Source organism: Neoarius graeffei, chromosome 27 (assembly GCF_027579695.1).
Source record: "Neoarius graeffei isolate fNeoGra1 chromosome 27, fNeoGra1.pri, whole genome shotgun sequence".
NCBI lineage: Eukaryota > Metazoa > Chordata > Actinopteri > Siluriformes > Ariidae > Neoarius > Neoarius graeffei.
Genome location: NC_083595.1, coordinates 43306080 through 43327531, shown reverse-complemented (window position 1 = coordinate 43327531; position 21452 = coordinate 43306080). Strand labels below are relative to the sequence as shown.

General features: G+C 41.3%; 1 protein-coding gene across 5 annotated transcripts in view; it reads right to left on the bottom strand.

The window, feature by feature from the left end:
- Window positions 1-21452, bottom strand: part of fhod1 (formin homology 2 domain containing 1) — a 104109-nt gene that overhangs the window by 81822 nt on the left and 835 nt on the right. For all 5 annotated transcript variants that reach the window (XM_060911488.1, XM_060911489.1, XM_060911491.1 and 2 more), the window contains exons 2-3: window positions 19175-19281; window positions 13632-13696 (exon numbers count right to left, since the gene is read on the bottom strand). In XM_060911488.1, the coding sequence (XP_060767471.1) occupies window positions 13632-13696; window positions 19175-19281 (172 nt within the window). The remainder of the gene's footprint in view (window positions 1-13631; window positions 13697-19174; window positions 19282-21452) is intronic.

The window sequence follows — 21452 nt, the reverse complement described above, 5'->3', positions numbered from 1 at the left end:
ACTTTGTTGAGCCAAGAGCACTACAGCATGTAAGAATGTAGTGAATACTGCCAGTACTTTAACTTCTGATAAGCTATTAGACCTGTGCTTTCATTTTTGACCCTTTATCTCGGCCAAGGTTATGAGCCAAGCATGCCTGACATCTCCTTAATGAAATAATCCGAGGTCTCGTTTATAAACTGTACACGTAATCAGTTTTGGATTATGATTCACGTGATATGAAAATGTTAAAAGGATGCCAAAAAGGAGGCGTTGCATTCTGCATGTGACGTCAAAGCATTCATTCATGTGCACATGAACAAGTGACAGCCTTCTGTTGGTCAAACTATATTAGTCACGCTAGTACAGACACATACTTTCTATTCATTCCAACGTAATTACTGAATAATTTATCGGCATTACTGAATGAAATGCTTCAAGATGAAGAACATGCCAGGAATTTAAGGGGTTAAGGTTAAAGATTTGCAATTAATAAACCAGGCACATGTGGGAAACCTCATATATAATAAATTACCATGTTTAAAAATGGGGCACCGTGTATGTGAAGTCTCGGAGACCTTCTCAACAAGCAAACACCAACTCTAAACTGGTTGATCTGAGCAGGTTCTGCAATAAACACACAACACTTTTGTTCCAGGCTGATGACTCAGTGAACATGTGACCACGTCTAGCCAGTCCTGCTTCAGCCTTGGCACGCATGTGGATTCATCCTAACAGATGATCCCAGCCTTAAAACCGCCTGTAGAGCTGCTTATGATGAGGCAGACACAGACAACGTTTGTGTTGTACCTCTGAGAAAAGCCTTTCAAAGAATTCCCAGAGGAGAAAGAGGATGGGAAAAAAAAAAAGAGAGAGAGAGAGAGAGAGAAGAGATGGGGGTGCATCACTGCAAAGAGAGAGCAGGGCACAAAACTAATTAAAAAAAAAAAATCCCAAGAGAGAATTCTGCGTACCAAGACGCAGAGTCACAACAGAGGAGAAACGGAAAAAGGCTTTGGGACAAAGCTAAGTTTAGGGTGACTGAAGTACTCGGCCAATAGCTGGGAATTAAAGAAAAAGATCACAAAATCCATGGTAACTGCACAAACAAGCTCAACCATGCAATATTTTTCTGACAAACATCTGTAGGTAGGTTGGAAAAACAAGACAAAAGTTCAGACTGTTACTAGTCGCCATGTATGGCGACACAGACTTCAGCATTAAACCCCTCTTCAACACGGAAACAAATCCATCGCAGCCTCTTCCAACTACAAAAACGCACCTAATGCGCGGATCCGGACGAGTCCCAGAAACACTGCTGTGGCACAAGAAAACAAGTCTCAAGGGAAGAACAGTATCAGATAATCATCAGCGGCCCTGAGTAGCTCATTGTAAGGATTCTTGAATAATTACCCTCTTTAACAAAAATGCCTTGGCAGATTCATTACATTCTATACCACAGTACGGTTGAATTCTCTGCTCAATTTTCTACAACAGCAGCGCGGACAGTAGTGCCGTCTGTAATGCAAATCACAGGTTTGCATTCACGCACACGTTGGGGTAGGTTATACGTTTCTATAGTAACCGATCATTCACAGGAACGTACATGGTGGAAGTGCCACACAATCCAAGCCCAAAAATAAATGAATGAAAATGGGTTATTTAACAAAAGACATGTTTTCTGGAAGGAAAGTTCCTTTTCTGCTATGGGGGGGAAAAAAAAAAAAAAGTGTCCAGAACAGAGGACTTTGCACTTCCTGGTTTCTCTTTAGCTCATTAAGTGCATGAATGAATGTTCATAGCTGCTATAACATGTGATAACAGGAACCAGCTTGTATTATGGAGGTTTCACAACATAAAACTGACAAATGGATAAAACGTATGAAAAAAATGTTATTAATAAAGACAAATAATTTAACTGTCGTCATACTGACCAGGTACAAGAGCAATAAAACAAGCGACATGATAGAAAAATAAGCAACTTTAAAAGGGGAAAACTTTGCATTTAGACACATCACTCAGTCATTACCTCTGCCAACTTTGTTGGATATTTTTGCATCTGTCTGTTTGCTCCCGCCCCCATGCAACTCAAAAAAAAAAAAAAAAAAGTATTGAACGGATTTTGATGAAATTTTGAAGAAAGGTGAGCCATGGACCAAGGAACACTTGTTTAGATTTTGATGCAAATCCAGATATGTATCTGGATCCTGCTTTTTATTTATTTATTTGTGTCTGTTCCCAATGTAACACAAAAAAGTAGTGAACAGATTTGGATGAAATTTGATATACAGCTTTAGTATTACCCTCGGTTCAAGTGATTTGATTTTGATGTGGCTTGGTGGAGGTATGCACTCTCGAGTACCCTTCTAGTTAATCATTTTTCTATTGCATACTGTTATATGTATTTTTATACATACAGGACTCTTTTTCGATGGAATAACATCATGTACTTTATTCCCTTCTAGCAGGTTTCATTCATTTGGTTTGAGAGCATGCAATATTGTTAGCATATCACTTGATGAGATGAGACACACCCAGAAATGACAAAAAGCTCAAACAAATTTAAAAAAAAAAAAAAAAAGTGCCAGAAAGGAAAGCCTGGTTTCATGTCAGTCAGCAAAATCCGCTTTCATTCATCACGAACTGCAAAACCAGTGAACGCCTTTGGGGCTGTAATTCTGCACTGAAACTTCAATGTTCAGTTCTATTCAGCACTCACACAGAAACATGGGCAGAAATAGAAGCGCAATGCCCTGTGGGATGACCTATCTGCGGCATGGCATTTCCTGTTAGCCACTTTAAATGATATTGTTCCACTTGGACAGAATTACAGCAGGAACAGTTTGACAAAATGCTTGCTGCTTGTGCTACTATTTGGTCACTTCAGTTTTACCGTCTTCATATGTAATGCATTAAATTTTTATATCCTCTGACAATGCTGGACAAATGGAGCCAAACTGCTCCATCCCTCACCCATCAATCTGCTTAACAGGACAAGAAATGATAATATGCGGTTTGAAACCGTGTGTTGGCTGCATGGTAAATTTTATTATGCTGTTCCTTTACTACCAGATGGATTATTTTTCTGTGAAAATCTCATTATTAAGAGCAGCCTCACAGCTTTGGAGTCTCCAGGTGGAGTTACTGTCTGATCTCTCCATGTCTGTGTGGGTTTCCTCTGGGTTCTCTGGTTTCCTCCTAAAGATGGATTCATTCACTGGGACCAGAACAAAGCGGTTACTGAAGATGAAAGAGAATGAATGGGCCGTTTCAGTCATGGATGTCTTTTTGAATAACACCAACTAACTCCTACAACTAGGTCCAGTGTGTATATGCTGGAGTTTCTTATACGTTTGTAAGAATCAAATGCGGCCTCAGTTTTGACTTCGTGGTCATTTTGTACACTACTGTTCAAAAGTTTGGGGTCACCCAGACAATTTTGTGTTTTCCATGAAAAGTCACACTTATTTCCCACCATAAGTTGTAAAATGAATAGAAAATATAGTCAAGACATTTTTCTGGCCATTTTGAGCATTTAATCGACCCCACAAATGTGATGCTCCAGAAACTCAATCTGCTCAAAAGGAAGGTCAGTTTTATAGCTTCTCTAAAGAGCTAAACTGTTTTCAGCTGTGCTAACATGATTGTACAAGGGTTTTCTAATCATCCATTAGCCTTCTGAGGCAATGAGCAAACACACTGTACCATTAGAACACAGTTCTTTAATCAGCCAGTCCCTTGAGAGCAGCACAATGCATCAAATCATGTAGATACAAATCAAGAGCTTCAGCTAATTCATGTTCACTTCAAACATCAGAATGGGAAACATTGTGATCTCAAAGTGTGACTCTCTTTCACTGTGGTAAGGGTGTTGGTTTGATCCAGATGGACTGGTTTGAGTATTTCAGAAACTGCTGATCTCCTGGGGTTTTCACACACAACAGTCTCTAGAGGTTTACACAGAATGGTGCGAGGGGGAAAAAAAAAATAAAAATATGAGTGAGTGAGTGAGTGACAGTTCTGTGGGTGAAAAACGCTGTGTTGATAAGAAAGGTCAGAGAAAATGGACGGATTGGTTTGAGCTACCAGGAAGGATATAGTAACTCATATAATCACTCTTTACAACCGTGGTGAGCAGAAAAGCATCTCAGCATGCAACAGCAGAACAGAAGATCACACTGGGTAGTTCAAACTTTTGAACTACCGTTCAAAAGTTTGGGGTCACCCAGACAATTTTGTGTTTTCCATGAAAAGTCACACTTTTATTTACCACCATAAGTTGTAAAATGAATAGAAAATATAGTCAAGACATTTTTCTGGCCATTTTGAGCATTTAATCGACCCCACAAATGTGATGCTCCAGAAACTCAATCTGCTCAAAGGAAGGTCAGTTTTATAGCTTCTCTAAAGAGCTCAACTGTTTTCACCTGTGCTAACATGATTGTACAAGGGTTTTCTAATCATCCATTAGCCTTCTGAGGCAATGAGCAAACACATTGTACCATTAGAACACTGGAGTGATAGTTGCTGGAAATGGGCCTCTATACACCTATGGAGATATTGCACCAAAAACCAGACATTTGCAGCTAGAATAGTCATTTACCACATTAGCAATGTATAGAGTGGATTTCTGATTAGTTTAAAGTGATCTTCATTGAAAAGAACAGTGCGACACGACACTCCCCATATGATGAGGCTATAAATGATTTCTGAAGAAAATATTTCTCTCTTTTGAAGCAAAATACTCCGTTGTTGCACAGGAAAAAACAGGACTTGAAACAGATGTGAGACACATTTGATTTGCAGCAAAGCTTCACGTGGTTGAAATGTGTGTCCGTTAAAAAAGTGTCCTCTCCAGAAAACCACAAGGATCGTCATCATTTCAGTTGTTTTTACAGTTACCACCGTGTACAAACATGGCTGCACAGGACTTGAAAAATTTGTACTTCACATCCATTTAAAAAGTGTTTTTCACTTTGTATCCCTTACTCTTGTGGACTATAAGAAAGTGGCTCAGGTTTAGAAATACACAACCTGCTGTCTTCACAACACAACAACTAACACACTGTTGGTGGCGCTAGAGAGTTTCACAGAATAACGTGCAAAGTAATAGCACACCGAGTCCGATCGAGCCGCACGTTTTGATGTATTGGTTGTCCGTGTGCGATGCACGGTTACTGAGTTATAGCTCTGAAATTCAGCGCCGTTCATTTCCATCTCAAAGTCAATTTTGGCAGCAGAGAAAATACAAACCCGAGGTTTGATTTTTGGATGATTGTGGACCTGAGAAGCTTACCCTGATTGTCAAAGTCTACATTCACCGGCCACTTTAATAGGAACTTGTTCTTGATTCTAAGATTCCCATTCTTGGCTGCAGGAGTGGAACCCAATGTGGCCTTCTGCTGTTGCATGCGGAGATGCTTTTCTGCTCACCACAGTTGTAAAGAGTTGCTATATCCTTCCTGGCAGCTCGAACCAATTTGTCAATTTTCCTCCAACCTCTCTGATCAACAAGGCGCTTACACCCACAGAACTGTCGCTCTCAGTGTTTTTTGTTTTTCGCACCATTCTGTGTAAACGCTACAGACGGCTCTGTGTGAAAATGCCAGGAAATCAGAAGTTTCTGAAATATGCAAACCAGTCCATCTGGCTCAAACCAAACACCCACGCCACAGTGAAACTAAGGTCACACTGAGGTCACAATTTTTCCCATTCTGATGTTTGACGTGAACATGAACTGAAACTCTTGATTTATATCTGCATGATTTGATGCACTGTGCTGCCGTCAAGGGATCGGCTGATTAGAGAACTGCCTAAAAAACAGCAAATGGATGGGTGTGTTCCTAATAAAGTAGCCAGCGAGTAAGATGACTGTAAACGCTGCATCAGGATTTGTCGCGGCTGAACTCATGAAACTGCAGTAATGAAACCCATTTCACATTTTCCTAGTTTTTCCTGCAACTCCTCATCGTCTAAAATCCACAACAAAATCAAGTAGATTTTCACAATATAGATCCTGTTTGTGTTCCCATTTCCTGTGACTCAAAGGAAATGAATGCAGAGTCACAGAACAGTCTAAATACAGGCATTCTCATCCCCTTTAACTGGTCCAAACAGACACATTCTTATTCATACACCAGGACAAATCTGAACACACTTCAAAACAACTGTATTTAAAATCAGAGGGAAATAAAACAAATGACAATGCTCCTTTGTTTAGATGCACCCCCCCCCCCAAAAAAAAGTCCCTGGAAAACCTTGGTCACTTTCCGTGAAATAGAGAGGAGTGCATTTTGACTGGGAACAGGATCCTGCACCAGCATGTTACAACAGGAAGAGAAGTCCAGAATACAGAAATACAGCTTGCTAGAATAGGAAAGTTTTTTTTTCAGCACACATACTATAGCATTAACTAAGCCACAGTATCCTTGAAGCCAAGCCCTTGTGTCTATAACCTATCCTAAAATTATATGCGCTCTCTGGAACACCACGTGTCCATTTCCAACGATTCAAAAATCTATGGATGAGAGAGGAAGATGATCCGGTCAGTTTTTATTCCGATTGGTCAAATAACATCAACAGAGCACCATAACATTACATTAATGGGATTTAGCAGACGCTCTTATCCAGAGTGACATACAACATACCCAGAGCAGCCTGGGGAGCAGTTGGAGGTCTTGCTCAAAAGGCACTTCAACCATTCCTGCTGGTCCAGGGAAACGAACCAGCAACCTTTTGGTCCCAAAGCTGCTTCTCTAACCATTAGGCCATGGCTTCCCCAGCATTCACTGCTTCAGATGGGTTAAATGCAGAGGATGAATTTCACTGTGCTTGAAGTGTGCATGTGACAAATAAAGGTTTCTTCTTCTTCATATTCGAAAATGATCACATGACCTCACAGCACAGTCTAGAATGATGATCAACCGAACAGACTTCCTGGTTACAGCGTATTCCAGAATGATGATCACCTACCACCTGGTCACAGCATGATTGAGAAGGGAGGATGCTGATTTGAGAGTGTATGGACACACTTTGGTCAAGCTGAGGACACATCAGGAAGCAAAAACCCTCTTGAGGACTTGAGGTGGTGAACACAAAACTGATTATTGTGAATAGAGGAAGGACTATATGACGGAAACACCACAGTACCAACACGGAAAACATTACACTGCCAAATGGCCAAAACAGCAACGAAGAAAAACTTGAAACATGACTCATGTCCTATTTCTACATATAGAATTATGACATACAGCCATAAGAATGTTTTCCCCTCAGACTTTCCCCTGAAAACAACAAGATTTACAGCAGGCCATTAAAGCAAGTTACACGGGCAAAAGACTTTTGATGGATGAAAATAAAAGCATAGTTTTTCAAAAGCATCAAGTGTCTATAATGAAGAAAGTTCATATGAGCTACAGAAATGAAAGAAAAATAATTGATTAATAATTGCTTCACAGCTCAATCATTATGCAAGCACAAAATCAGACCCAAACTGAAGCAAATCCTAGAATTTTTTTTTTTTTTAAATCACTGCACTACAAACCCGATTCCAAAAAAGTTGGGACAAAGTACAAATTGTAAATAAAAACGGAATGCAATAATTTACAAATCTCAAACTGATATTGTATTCACAATAGAACATAGACAACATTTCAAAATGTCTCACTTTCGACATTTGATATTTCATGCCCAATATTGGCTCATTTTAAATTTCATGACAGCAACACCTCAAAAAAGTTGGGACGGGGCAATAAGAGGCTGGAAAAGTTAAAGGTACAAAAAAGGAACAGCTGGAGGACCAAATTACAACTCATTAGGTCAATTGGCAATAGGTCATTAACATGACTGGGCATAAAAAGAGCATCTTGGAGTGGCAGCGGCTCTCAGAAGTAAAGCTGGGAAGAGGATCACCAATCCCCCTAATTCTGCGCCGACAAATAGTGGAGCAATATCAGAAAGGAGTTCGACAGTGTAAAATTGCAAAGAGTTTGAACATATCATCATCATCTACAGTGCATAATATCATCAAAAGATTCAGAGAATCTGGAAGAATCTCTGTGCGTAAGGGTCAAGGCCGGAAAACCATACTGGGTGCCCGTGATCTTCGGGCCCTTAGACGGCACTGCATCACATACAGGCATGCTTCTGTATTGGAAATCACAAAATGGGCTCAGGAATATTTCCAGAGAACATTATCTGTGAAGGGGGCGGCACGGTGGTGTAGTGGTTAGCGCTGTCGCCTCACAGCAAGAAGGTCCTGGGTTCGAGCCCCGGGGCCGGCAAGGGCCTTTCTGTGCGGAGTTTGCATGTTCTCCCCATGTCCGCGTGGGTTTCCTCCGGGTGCTCCGGTTTCCCCCACAGTCCAAAGACATGCAGGTTAGGTTAACTGGTGACTCTAAATTGACCGTAGGTGTGAGTGTGAATGGTTGTCTGTATCAGCCCTGTGATGACCTGGCGACTTGTCCAGGGTGTACCCCGCCTTTCGCCCGTAGTCAGCTGGGATAGGCTCCAGCTTGCCTGCAACCCTGTAGAACAGGATAAAGCGGCTAGAGATGATGTTTTTATTTCGTCCTCAGTTGGTTCAGCAACACGTTCCGCCATTTTCTTTTCTTCTTTTTTTGGCAGTTGGCAAACCAACTTAGAGGTGCATTACTGCCACTAACTGGGCTGGAGTGTAGAACAGAAGATATAGTGGGGGGACAACTATAATCTTTTATTTAGCCATTTCTGTTTCTTTTAAAATACTTGATAAAGTGGTATATCTGACCGGACGTGGGCCGCCATTTTGTTTTTCCTCTACTCATGGTACATGAGCGGATATCCTCGTAGCAGAGTAGCCAAATCAGAGCGCGTGACTGCTCATATTCAGTGAACGCAGAAAGAATAAACTACATACACACAACATTCTTTTCATTATTAAGGCAACAATTTCTAATTCAGGGGTGGGACTAAACACTGGTTTATAAAATGTAGTAATTTAATTTATATTAAAAAAAAAAAAAAAAAACAACACCTACAGTACAGATCATAATGCAATACAGTTTTAAAACAAACAAAGCACGACACACCTTTTAGTAATAACCTTGGCATCTGGTGAAAACACCATAATGTGTTTTGAAAGGGAGCAGTAAATATGAGGACGTCACTTTATAGCTTACTATAAATAAAAGCAATACCAGGTCACAGTGAAGCAGCGTGGCTGGCGCAAAGGCACGTGTCATAAAGGTGAACTCATTCATTGATTCTGGGATGTGAGAAGATCATTATCCGTGTGTGGGTAAAGGGGAGAGAAAAAAAAAAATAGAGGTTGGTGAACTGGTCTGTCTTGTTAAGGCAAGCGCTTTGTGTGGTTAGCAAGCGTGAAGACGGCCCTTCACTGAAAGGAATAATTTGCTTCTTAAAAAAAAGAAAACCTCCACAGTAAACATGCGCTTAATAAACTCATGTTTCACACAAACACTGATCAAAAATCACAGATATTAAAGCTCATTAGCACCTCTCGAGTCGACTTTTTCGTATAAAAATGACATTTCCACAGGTTTACTCAGGTTATATGGAAATCTCATTGACAATCCTGCCAGGCAGTGTACTGTTTATTCAGATCTTAGTTTAATGATTATATGGTGTTCATTTACAAGTCTAGCACATTCATTTACTCAAAATGCAATGTCATTAGTACTGCTCTGCTGAGTCCTATGAATAAACAAGGTCAAGAGGGTAAAAATATACTTCACAGGATGGTGCAAGTTCCCTATTGAACTCGATTTGTGCTATTTCAAAACAGCTGTGAACACCAACATAGATAAATTGCATCTGTGATATCCATTATGCACATGATCTCATCAGGGTTTCTGAGACTTTAACCTGCCACGGAAACCATTAAAATCATTTCACACACTAGCCTGCTTTTCTGAATCAGGTGCCCATTTACTTGGTGTTCTAAGCAGCCAATGAATAATAGAGAGACTATTAATATCTACACCCAAACGAGACAGACTATTTATGATCCTTTAGAGATTACAGGTCAAGGCTGTGTCATGGAACAAGACACCAAACCCACCTGTTATACCAGTAAAGATTACAAACTCTTCGAGCTCAAGAATAAAGGGCACAATGCTTGCACTGGAATGCCTCCTAAGGCAGTCCATTCTGTAGGCATAAGCCTCAACATGTCCTAGCAAAAGAAAAGACACACCACCACAACCAACCAGTGTCACCGTGAAACATGAGGCATCAGAGGAAACCTGCAAGAAGTGACACATTTAACACCAAAATGCCAGCCAGCTCTGACCGTCCAATACGATTCCTTCTAGGCCACCATGGAAACCATGACTACAAAACCAACACCAAATATCCAGACGAGCTAGATCAGAAAACTCCGAATATACAAGCTTAGATTACATTTCACAGGGCTTTAGTACTCATCTTTACAGCTTTTCAAGTACCATGTAAGGATTCCTCTGAAATGGTGTCATCCATCCTAAAAGACAAGCCAGAAGTTCCTGTCTCCCAAATCGGGTTATTTGCCATTTCCCCACACACTAACTAATGGTTAAAGAAGCAGCTTTGGGACCTAAAGGTCACCAGTTCGATTCCCTGAACCAGCAGGAATGGCTGAAGTACTCTTGAGCAAGGCACCTAAACCCCAACTGCTCCCCAGGCCACTCTGAGTATGCTGTACGTCGCTCTGGATAAGAGCGTCTGCTAAATGCCAGTAATTTAATGTAATGAAATGCCACTCTCCCCAATCATAAAACAGCTACCAAACAGGAAGGTGAAGTGTATCCTCCAAGATACAGTACCAGTCAAAAGTTTGGGCACCCCTACTCATTCATGGGGTTTTTCTCTGTTTTGACCATTTTCTACATTGTAGAACAATACTGAAGACATCAAAAGTATGAAATAACATATGCAATTACATGGTAAACAAAATGTTTTATATTTTATAGATTCTTCAAAGTAACCACCGTTTACCTTGACGCTTTGTACACTATTGGCTTTATCTTAACCACCTTCATGAGGTAGTCACCTGGAATGCTTTTCAATCAACAGGTATGCCTCGTCAAAAGGTGATTAGTGCAATTTCTTGCCATCTTAATCCGTTTGAGATCAAACACTAAATCATAAATAGCCTTATTCAACAACTATAGTAAATCCATATTATGCCAGGAACCGCCCAACTAAGTAAAGAGAAACAACATCCATCATTACTTTAAGACATGAAGTGTCTTAATTAATTAAAATAAAGAAAACCCACTGAATTAGAAGGGGTGTCCAAACTTTTGACTGCTACAGTACATGACACTAACCTCCACGACCTTTTGAACTTCTGCTCATGCTGCAGCACACAGCATCATAACACTTCCAGGAAAGCGTCATCAGGAGAGATTAGCATGGCTAATTTTGCTCTACTGACTCCCCGTCACAGATGGCAACATGAAGATTCAAACTTGTAATCTCCTGACGATAAGGCGAACACCTTTCGGTTGCGGCAATCAAGACCAAGCATCGGGTTTTAGGCCATTTTAGCATCGATCAATTTTGGTATTCATCAGGCACCCTTAAAAAAAAAAAAAAAAAAAAAAAAATTATATATATATATAGAGTTACCTAATAGGTCCCTTAGACTGTGTTTATAGGATACAATCCAGTTACAAAATCACATAAAACAATTGAGGGGAAAAACAGGGTCTTGCACTTCATGCGTTTTCAAGAAGCACTTTATAATAACTGCAACTAAACGTTTCCGGTAACTGTTGATCAGTCCTGCACACCGGCTTGGAGGAATTTTAACCCGTTCCTCCGTACAGAACAGCTTCAACTCTGGGATGTTGGTGGGTTTCCTCACATGAACCGCTCGCTTCAGGTCCTTCCACAACATTTCCATTGGATTAAGGTCAGGACTTTGACTTGGCCATTCCAAAACATTCACTTTATTCTTCTTTAACCATTCTTTGGTAGAATGACTTGTGTGCTTCGGGTCGTTGTCTTGCTGCATGACCCACCTTCTCTTGAGATTCAGTTCATGGACAGATGTCCTGACATTTTCCTTTAGAATTCACTGGTACAATTCAATTCATTGTTCCATCAATGATGGCAAGCCATCCTGGCCCAGATGCAGCAAAACAGGCCCAAACCATGATACCACCAGCACCACCACCACGCCTCACGGATGGGATAAGGTTCTTATGCTGGAATGCAGTGTTTTCTTTTCTCCAAATATAACGCTTCTCATTTAAGCCAAAAAGTTCTATTTTGGTCTCATCCATCCACAAAACATTTTTCCAATAGCCTTCTGGCTTGTCCACATGATCTTTAGCAAACCGCAGACAAGCAGCAATGTTCTTTTTGGAGAGCAGTGGCTTTCTCCTTGCAACCCTGCCATGCACACCATTGTTGTTCAGTGTTCTCCTGATGGTGGACTCACGAGCATTAACATTAGCCAATGTGAGAGAGGCCTTCAGTTGCTTAGAAGTTACCCTGGGGTCCTTTCTGACCTTGCCGACTATTACACGCCTTGTTCTTAGAGCGATCGTTGTTGGTCGACCACTCCTGGGGAGGGTAACAATGGTCTTGAATTTCCTCCATTTGTACACAATCTGTCTGACTGTGCATTGGTGGAGTCCAAACTCTTTAGAGATGGTTTTGTAACCTTTTCCAGCCTGATGAGCATCAACAACGCTTTTTCTGAGGTCCTCAGAAATCTCCTTTGTTCGTGCCATGATACACTTCCACAAACATGTGTTGTGAAGATCAGACTTTGATAGATCCCTGTTCTTTAAATAAAACAGGGTGCCCACTCACACCTGATTGTCATCCCATTGACTGAAAACACCTGACTCTAATTTCACCTTCAAATTAACTGCTAATCCTAGAGGTTCACATACTTTTGCTACTCACAGATATGTAATATTGGATCGTTTTCCTCAATAAATAAAATGATTAAGTATAATATTTTTCTCATTTGTTTAACTGGGTTCTCTTTATCTACTTTTAGGACATGTGTGAAAATCTGATGTTTTAGGTCATATTTATGCAGAAATATAGAAATTTCTAAAGGGTTCACAAACTTTCAAGCACAACTGTAATCTTTACACTACAATCAGCACTAATTAGACCTCTTAACCTTTTATTAAATGGCCATAAAAATCACTTCACAGGGGCATCGTGGCTCAGGTGGATAAGGCGCCAGACCATAAATCCGGGGACCCGGGTTCGATTCCGACCTGAGGTCATTTCCCGATCCCTCCCCATCTCTCTCTCCTGCTCATTTCCTGTCTCTACACTGTCCTATCCAAATAAAGGTTAAAAAAAAAGCCCAAAAAATATCTTAAAAAAAAAAAAAAATCACTTCACCAGCTCATAAGATGCTACATGCAGCTGATGAAGTCAGGATGGTTTTGAAGAATAATGAGAGACCCCCAAAAAAATATATATAGATTTCATATAAATATATTTTTGACCACAATCCCTAGGAAGCTCTTTGAATAGAAAACTCTTAGCTCCAGTGGAAAGACATGGGTCTTTTTTTTTGCCATCTCAGCACTGCCTGAGAAGGTCTTCCAAAAAAAAAAAAAAAAAATCCTGGCCAGACCTTTCTCCCATTTTATTTCTACAGATTGCATAAAAGTTAGAAAAGAAGACATTCTTACCCAGGATGGAGTGGACACGCACGGACAGCTGGGTTCGGAGGATCAAAATGGGCTTTTTGCCAATGCTGCAAACAGAGAGACAGAAATGGTACAGGATGAGCAGAGTGTCATTTGGTAGCCAAAACGGTAGCTTCTTCACTGCTTAGGTCAGCACTACAGTATTTAGTCGTCTCCAACATGCTCAAACCTGATGCAGACTCCTTTTTTGGAAAAAAAAAAAAGTTAATGCAGATGATGGATGATGTGGAACTGTTACATGATGACTATCCCACACTCGCAGTGAAGGTGGCCAACATGGGTATTAGGATTTGGAAAGTCAGACTGAAGGAGAATCATGGGACAGACATGGAAACTATGCTGCATGACAGTCAGCTGCTAAAATCAGAGCATGGTATGGATTGGAATTTCTTAAAAGGTGGTGTTGAATGAAACTGATGCAAAGAAACAAAATAAAATACACAGCAAAATGATAGTCTTGGGTTTTGTTTTTGTTTCTTTTTTTGGATTTTATTTCAAATGATACTTTTCAGGACTGGTTCTCCTTACACAGCATGGAACCTGATTGAGTTCCAGTAGTGACCACAGGCGCACACACACACACACACACACACACACGACCTTATAAAACTAAGATTAGTCTGTAACTGATCACTACATGCACACCGACTGGGAAAATAGCGCTCATGCCAAACAGTCTCCCCATTCCCCCCCATTACGATTTTCCTTCTTCACCAATGCCCATCATTACATCATTTTTAGATATTTTTTCCCCTTCACTGGCTACCATGTTTGCTTTCTCAGCATAATTGCATGGTCCCTGCTTCACTATCTCAGCAGAAAATGAAGACTTTGAGTTCATTGGTTTATTTAAAATGATATACACTGACTGTCTCCTCCAGGCATAGAACCACACTTGGCGTCTTGTTGCCAGTAAAAGCCGTGACACGTTCAAATCACGTCAAGCGTGTGCATACGTTTGCATTTCCACCACCAAGTGAACCTTCATATACAAACCGATTCATAAAATCAAACTGCTGATCATTTATGTCGCATGGAGCTTCAATAAATCATTTCAGATACACAGGAATTGGATTATTTCACAACAGATGAAAACAAAGATTTGAGCAATAGAGAAGAATCGAGAGAAAGTGTAGGAGAGAGCAAGACCGAGCATAAAAGAGCTTGCAATGCTGATTTATGCAAATCAGTAGTCAGGTTCTTGTCAAGTTCTCGTTATTATAAACTCCAGGAGTGGCTTGGATTTACACCTGAACTGCCTACACACATTAACCCTACGCTATTAAAGTGAACATGATTTTTGTTTTCCTCAAGGAAGGAAATGTTTCTGGAGCAACTCTTTCACCAAGTGATATCAGTAGTCTCTGGCTCCTCCTACTCTTTTTAAAGATATTGTGGAGCTCAGAAATCTCATCTCATTATCTCTAGCCGCTTTATCCTTCTTCAGGGTCGCAGGCAAGCTGGAGCCTATCCCAGCTGACTACGGGCGAAAGGCGGGGTACACCCTGGACAAGTCGCCAGGTCATCACAGGGCTGACACAGACACAGACAACCATTCACACTCACATTCACACCTACGGTCAATATATGGCCCTTTTCCACTACCCTTTTTCAGCTCACTTCAGCCCGACATGGCTCGCGTTTCGACTATCTAAGAACAGCACGACTCAGCTCGCTTCAGCCCTGCTCAGCCCCCAAAATTCGCACGGTTTTGGAGTGGGGCTGAAGCGAGCCAAACCGAGCTGAGTGAGGCTAGGGGCGTGAGGAGACACTCCCCAGTGCACTGATTGGTGAGGAGGAGTGTCCTCACATGCCCACACACACCCCACAAGCATGCTGGGATCTGTAAACACCGTAAACCCGGAAGAAGGAGAATTACGAATTACGAGAATTATGAAGCCTTATGCACCTCGCCTCATCTATACACTCTTGCCAGTATCTGTTGGCGTTGTCGGTGACAACAAGCCACAGCACCAAGACCAACAACACTAATGACACCATGCCCTCCATGTTTATTGTTTACTATCCGGGTCGTGAGACTACCGCTTAAAAGCTCACTGATGTCACTGTTTGCACCGCCTAACGACATCACCTGACGTCCACCCACTTTCGCTAACTCCACCCAATGTGTCCACCCACTTCCAGCCAGCACGGTTCAGCGCGGTTGTAGTTGAAATGCAACTCCAACAGCCCCACTCAGCTCGACTCAGCACGGCACGGCTCAGCCCAACTCAGCTGCGTTGGTAGTGGAAAAGCGGCGTTAGAGTCACCAGTTAACCTAACCTGCATGTCTTTGGACTGTGGGGGAAACCGGAGCACCCGGAGGAAACCCACACGGACACGGGGAGAACATGCAAACTCCGCACAGAAAGGCCCTCGCCGGCCACGGGGCTCGAACCCGGACCTTCTTGCTGTGAGGCGACAGCGCTAACCACTACACCACCGTGCTGCCCGGAGCTCAGAAATGTGGTTCATAAAATAAAGTTAAATGGTTAGTTGTGGGGTGGCACGGTGGTGTAGTGGTTAGCACTGTCGCCTCATACCAAGAAGGTTCTGGGTTCAAGCCCTGCGGTCAACGGGGGCCTTTCTGTGTGGAGTTTGCATGTTCTCCTCGTGTCTGCATGGGTTTCTTCCCACAGTCCAAAGACATGCAGGTTAGGCTAATTGGTGGCTCTAAATGGGAGTGCAAATGGTTGTTTATCTCCATGTGTCAGCCCTGCGATAACCTGGTGACTTGTCCAAGATGTACCCCGCCTCTCGCCCACAGTCAGCTGGGATAGGTTCCAGCTTGCCTGCGACCCTACACAGGACAAGCAGCTACAGATAATGGATGGATGGTTGGTTGTTGAATATTGAATGCAGCTGAGCAGTTCGGCACAAAATAATTCTTTCTATACATCATTTGCCAACTTTAATTCAGCAGACTTTTAATATGAGGGTGAGTCAAATGAAAATCAATATAATTTTTTGCATTACTGCAAATAGGGAACACAAGTGAAATCAGGTTTAAAGTAGCAGCAGACAGGGCTATTGAGAACAATGGACCAGTAGTATTTTTCCCCCCACTTTTGCAACTTCAAATGTAATGCGCTCTTTCACACTTTTAAGGTCTTCATTTTTTTTCACTATCATATATAATGATGACGGTGTAGCTTGAATATTTTGAATAGGGGGTTTGTTAAAATTTTAGGAACTTGTATGCCAGCTACCGTACATGGTGCTTTACAGCCCTCGAACTTTCATCCATTTTTCCATCATCAATCTCAACTTGCTGTACATATGAACTACTAAGAGTGTGGGTTTGGGCTTAAATGGATTCTGACTGATGCACCCAGATGCTATTTTTAAAAAGGCTCAGGAGTATGTTAGAGTTTAAAAAAAAAAAAATTGATGCAGGAATTTGTTCGACATCATAAAGTGACATTTACCCCGCTAATTATTTTGAGCTGGACAATCATTACTCAAGCCTCTTCTTCTTCCTCCTCCTTGTCCAGCATTGTTGCCAGGTTGGGGCCCATGTGGACCCTACTGATCCACATCATATTATTTGGAGCACAGTTTTATGCCGGATGCCCTTCCTGCCACAACCCTTCCATTTCTGGGCTTGGGAAACAGCCACTCACACACACACACACACACACTTAGAGGAGCCAAATTAGCCTAACTGCATGTCTTTGGACTGTGGGAGGAAATCGGAGCACCCTGAGGAAACCCACGGGGAGAATATGCAAACTCCACACAGAAAGGGCCCTGTCGGCCACTGGGCTTGAGCCCAGAACCTTCTTGCTGTGAGGTGACCGTGCTAACCACTACACCATCATGCTGCCCCATTAAGCTGATTCAGCTTCAAATCCTTATTAAAACACAGTTTCTTCCTGTTGGTCAAGTCCTCAGGAGTTTATTAGTATTTCTTTCCAGGTCCAGCAAGTGTTAATGACTACGAAAATCATAGTACTGCAGATGATAAATGGTGGGTGACAAAAGGTAGGTTAATGATTGCTGAATATGAAATGTTTAAATATTGTTAATAAAAAGTGAAATGACACGATTATCTACTCAGGAAAAAACACATGCTGTCACTCAAGTGCATCCAAGCTTAATTTAATTGACATACATTTTGCAACGTACTTTTGCTGAGCATTCTACATAACCAAGGTACCAACTGCATTACAAAAAACAAACAAAACCCACCCATCACCCTGCTACGTTACACGAACGAGGGAGAGTCATACAGTCCGCTCCCACTTCCTGCCCAGAGCCAAGATCTCATACCAGGAAAGTGTGAGCATGAGTGTGTAAGTCTGTGTGCATGTTTGTTTCAGCAAGTCTCAGAAGTACCATGGTCTTTATGATCCCATTTGGCAATCTTTCAGTTTTGTTACTTAACCCTGTCCTTTCCTAGCCAAATTTATATGCACAGTGAAACAAAAAGGCACACTGAAAGCTACAAAGAAGCAGTAAAGTGGAAATAAGCAAAAGCACTAGAACTGGAGAAAGTACAACACTGACAGACATGAAAGAGAAAGAGGTGTACTTCCATCCAAGTTATTATGGTACACTGTATTAAATGGCTTGATTGTATTTGATATCCATCATCATACTTCACATCCAGCCATTATCTGTAGCCGCTTATCCTGTTCTCCAGGGTCACGGGCAAGCTGGAGCCTATCCCAGCTGACCATGGGCGAGAGGCGGGGTACACCCTGGACACGTCGCCAGGTTATTGCAGGATTGACACAGGGACAAACAACCATTCACACTCACATTCACACCTACGGTCAATTTAGAGCCACCAATTAGCCTAACCTGCACGTCTTTGGACTGTGGGGGAAACCGGAGCACCTGGAGGAAACCCACGCGGACACGGGGAGAACATGCAAACTCTGCACAGAAAAGGTCCTTGCCGGTCGCTGGGCTCAAACCCAGGACCTTCTTGCTGCGAGGAGACAGCGCTAACCACTACACCACTGTGCCGCCCAATCATCATACTTTACACTTTTTTTTTTTAACCGGAAATGCAATCAGTTACTTTCGCAACGCATTAGCAAAGCAAAAAGTCAGCAGGAACCAATTTTCCTAAAAACAAAGGCATGACACAATTTCCTGTGAATTTCCCGTAAATATTGTTGGATGAGTGAGTGAGTGAGTGAGTGAGTGAGTGAGTGAGTGAGTGATTTTACAATGAGTAACAGGATTGAAATCGAATTCAGAAACACAGTAATAAGGATATTCTGAACAATATGTACGTACAATTATATAAAAGCTGATTTAACAATACAAAAGACACTTCAATCTTGATGTAAACGTGTAGGATAAAACACATCTTCATTTGTCCTGATACTCTCTTCTTCACAGGTGTTAATTTGTTAAACTTAGGTTTTTAACTGGCATCACATGACTTTACACAGGCACATCTTTATGCTCTTGTACATACATTTACATAATGTTGAAACCTTATAAGGTTTCAATTGTTTGCTTGAATTTATTTGGCCAGCTGGAAGGAAATGGAGGGAGTGAAAACTTACGCCAAATCATCGTAGAACTGCTCCAGTTCATCCTTCTGCTCTGCCAGTGAGGACTCCAGATCCAGGTAGTTTCCATTAGTAGCCACCTGCAGTGTACACTCTTCTAACTGAGGGGTGGAGAAAAGAGGCGTCAAAGCTATACACGTGCATAAGCACAACACACATTCCCATTTTATTTGGATCTTTTGCACTACTCTTTGCTAAAACTATCAATAGGACACCCGAGAAGAGCATTCAAGAAAATCCAAGCCCAAAGGGCATGGACCATTGGTTGATTTGACCTGGAATGATCCCTGTATCTTTATTGAAGTTGGAATACATTCCTAAAATATTCTACAAAGGCCATTCAGATAACCACTTGAAAAACACCAGTTAGTCCACACCACGAAAGCATTCCAAAAGCAGAGTTATAATATCTTAAATCAGGAATGATAGAAACTCTTCCTGGCTATCATTATCCAGTCCAAACCAGCCACTTGAGGGACAGAGGAGATTCCGCAGTCTTATCGGCCGGCGTTTCCCCATGTTGTACTGCCACATTCGCTGTAATGATGAGGATGTTCCTGCTGCCTTATCTGCTGCTTACAGACCTCACCCTTTCCTCAAGACTTTAGTCCATACACACAAACACAACACAACAAACACATACGCACACGAATCATGTTCAAGTTATTGCAGACCTCTTCCAAGTCGTGCTGAAGTTCTGGATCCCTTTGCCTTGTTTTCATTGATTTCTACACTATTCTTGACACCAATCCTAAAGGCCGTTGAAGTGAAAAACTTACAGTATCAGTCAAAAGTTTGGACAAACCTATTTCAAAATGTTTTTTCTTCATTAATTTAAAAAAAAAAAAAAAAAAAAAAAAGACACTTCTTCATGTCTTAAAGTAATGATGGACCTCGTTTATCTTTACTTAGTTGAGCAGTTCTTGACAATTATGGATTATGAGAGTTGTGGAACAGGGCTGTTTACGGTATCTTTATTATTTACTATTTGATGAGTGCAAATGCATTAAGAAGGCAAGAAATTCCACTAATTAACTTCTGACAAGACACAACTGTGACTTGAAAAAGCATTCCAGGTGACTCGCTCATGAAGCTGGTTAAGATAATGCCGAGAGCGTGCAAAGCTGCTTCAAGGTAAACGCTGGCTACTTTGAAGAATCTAAAATATGAAACATGTTTAAAACCGCTTTGTTTAACCACATAATTCCACTTTATTTCATAGTTTTGGTGTCTTCAGTATTGTTCTACAATGTAGAGGAGAGTCAAAATACAAAAAAAAAAAAAACACTATGAAGGAGCAGGGGTGTACAAACTTTTGACTAGTACTGCGTATACCATTTCATATGACAGAACTACCTCCATTTGTAAGCTGTAAAAGGTTTTTCTTCAGTCAGTGCAGATGTAATTTGCTGCGTATGTAAGCTTACACTCTCAGAAGTAATTGTACCAAACTTCACTATTCCTTGTGGTAGAGTGGGACCATCAAGTGTACACCTTTTGCAGCTTTACCATGTACCCTTCTCTTAGCTCTCTCATATGAAGAAGAAAAAAAGTGATTAACATTTTAAAAATAAAAATACATACAGTACTTAGACCATAATAATTACCTTTTAGAGTAAAGTTCTATAGTCCTGTCTAGGTGAAAGATAGCCCACATACTAAAGGCATGAACTTTCCTAGTTCAATGGCTTTACCAGATCAAGAACCAAAATACCGACATTTTTGCATCAAATATATACACACACAAAATATTTATGTAATACAATATGCCAATATGAGTTACGATATAAGGTTACTAAAACCGAAAACGTAATGGAATAACATGTTAAGAAATAAAGCAAGTTTAAAAATGACTTCAGTTCTCCTTTAATAGGCTTTTCTGAGATATTATGCACATTGTTGGTAACTTCATTGTCTTGAGAACCAGAAGTTTTGTCAGTAAACACACACAGTATGTGTGTGTATACATACATACATACATACGTGTGTATATATTATATATACACACACACCATCATCTCATTATCTCTAGCCGCTTTATCCTGTTCTACAGGGTCGCAGGCAAGCTGGAGCCTATCCCAGCTGACTACGGGCGAAAGGCGGGGTACACCCTGGACAAGTCGCCAGGTCATCACAGGGCTGACACATAGACACAGACAACCATTCACACTCACATTCACACCTACGCTCAATTTAGAGTCACCAGTTAACCTAACCTGCATGTCTTTGGACTGTGGGGGAAACCGGAGCACCCGGAGGAAACCCACGTGGA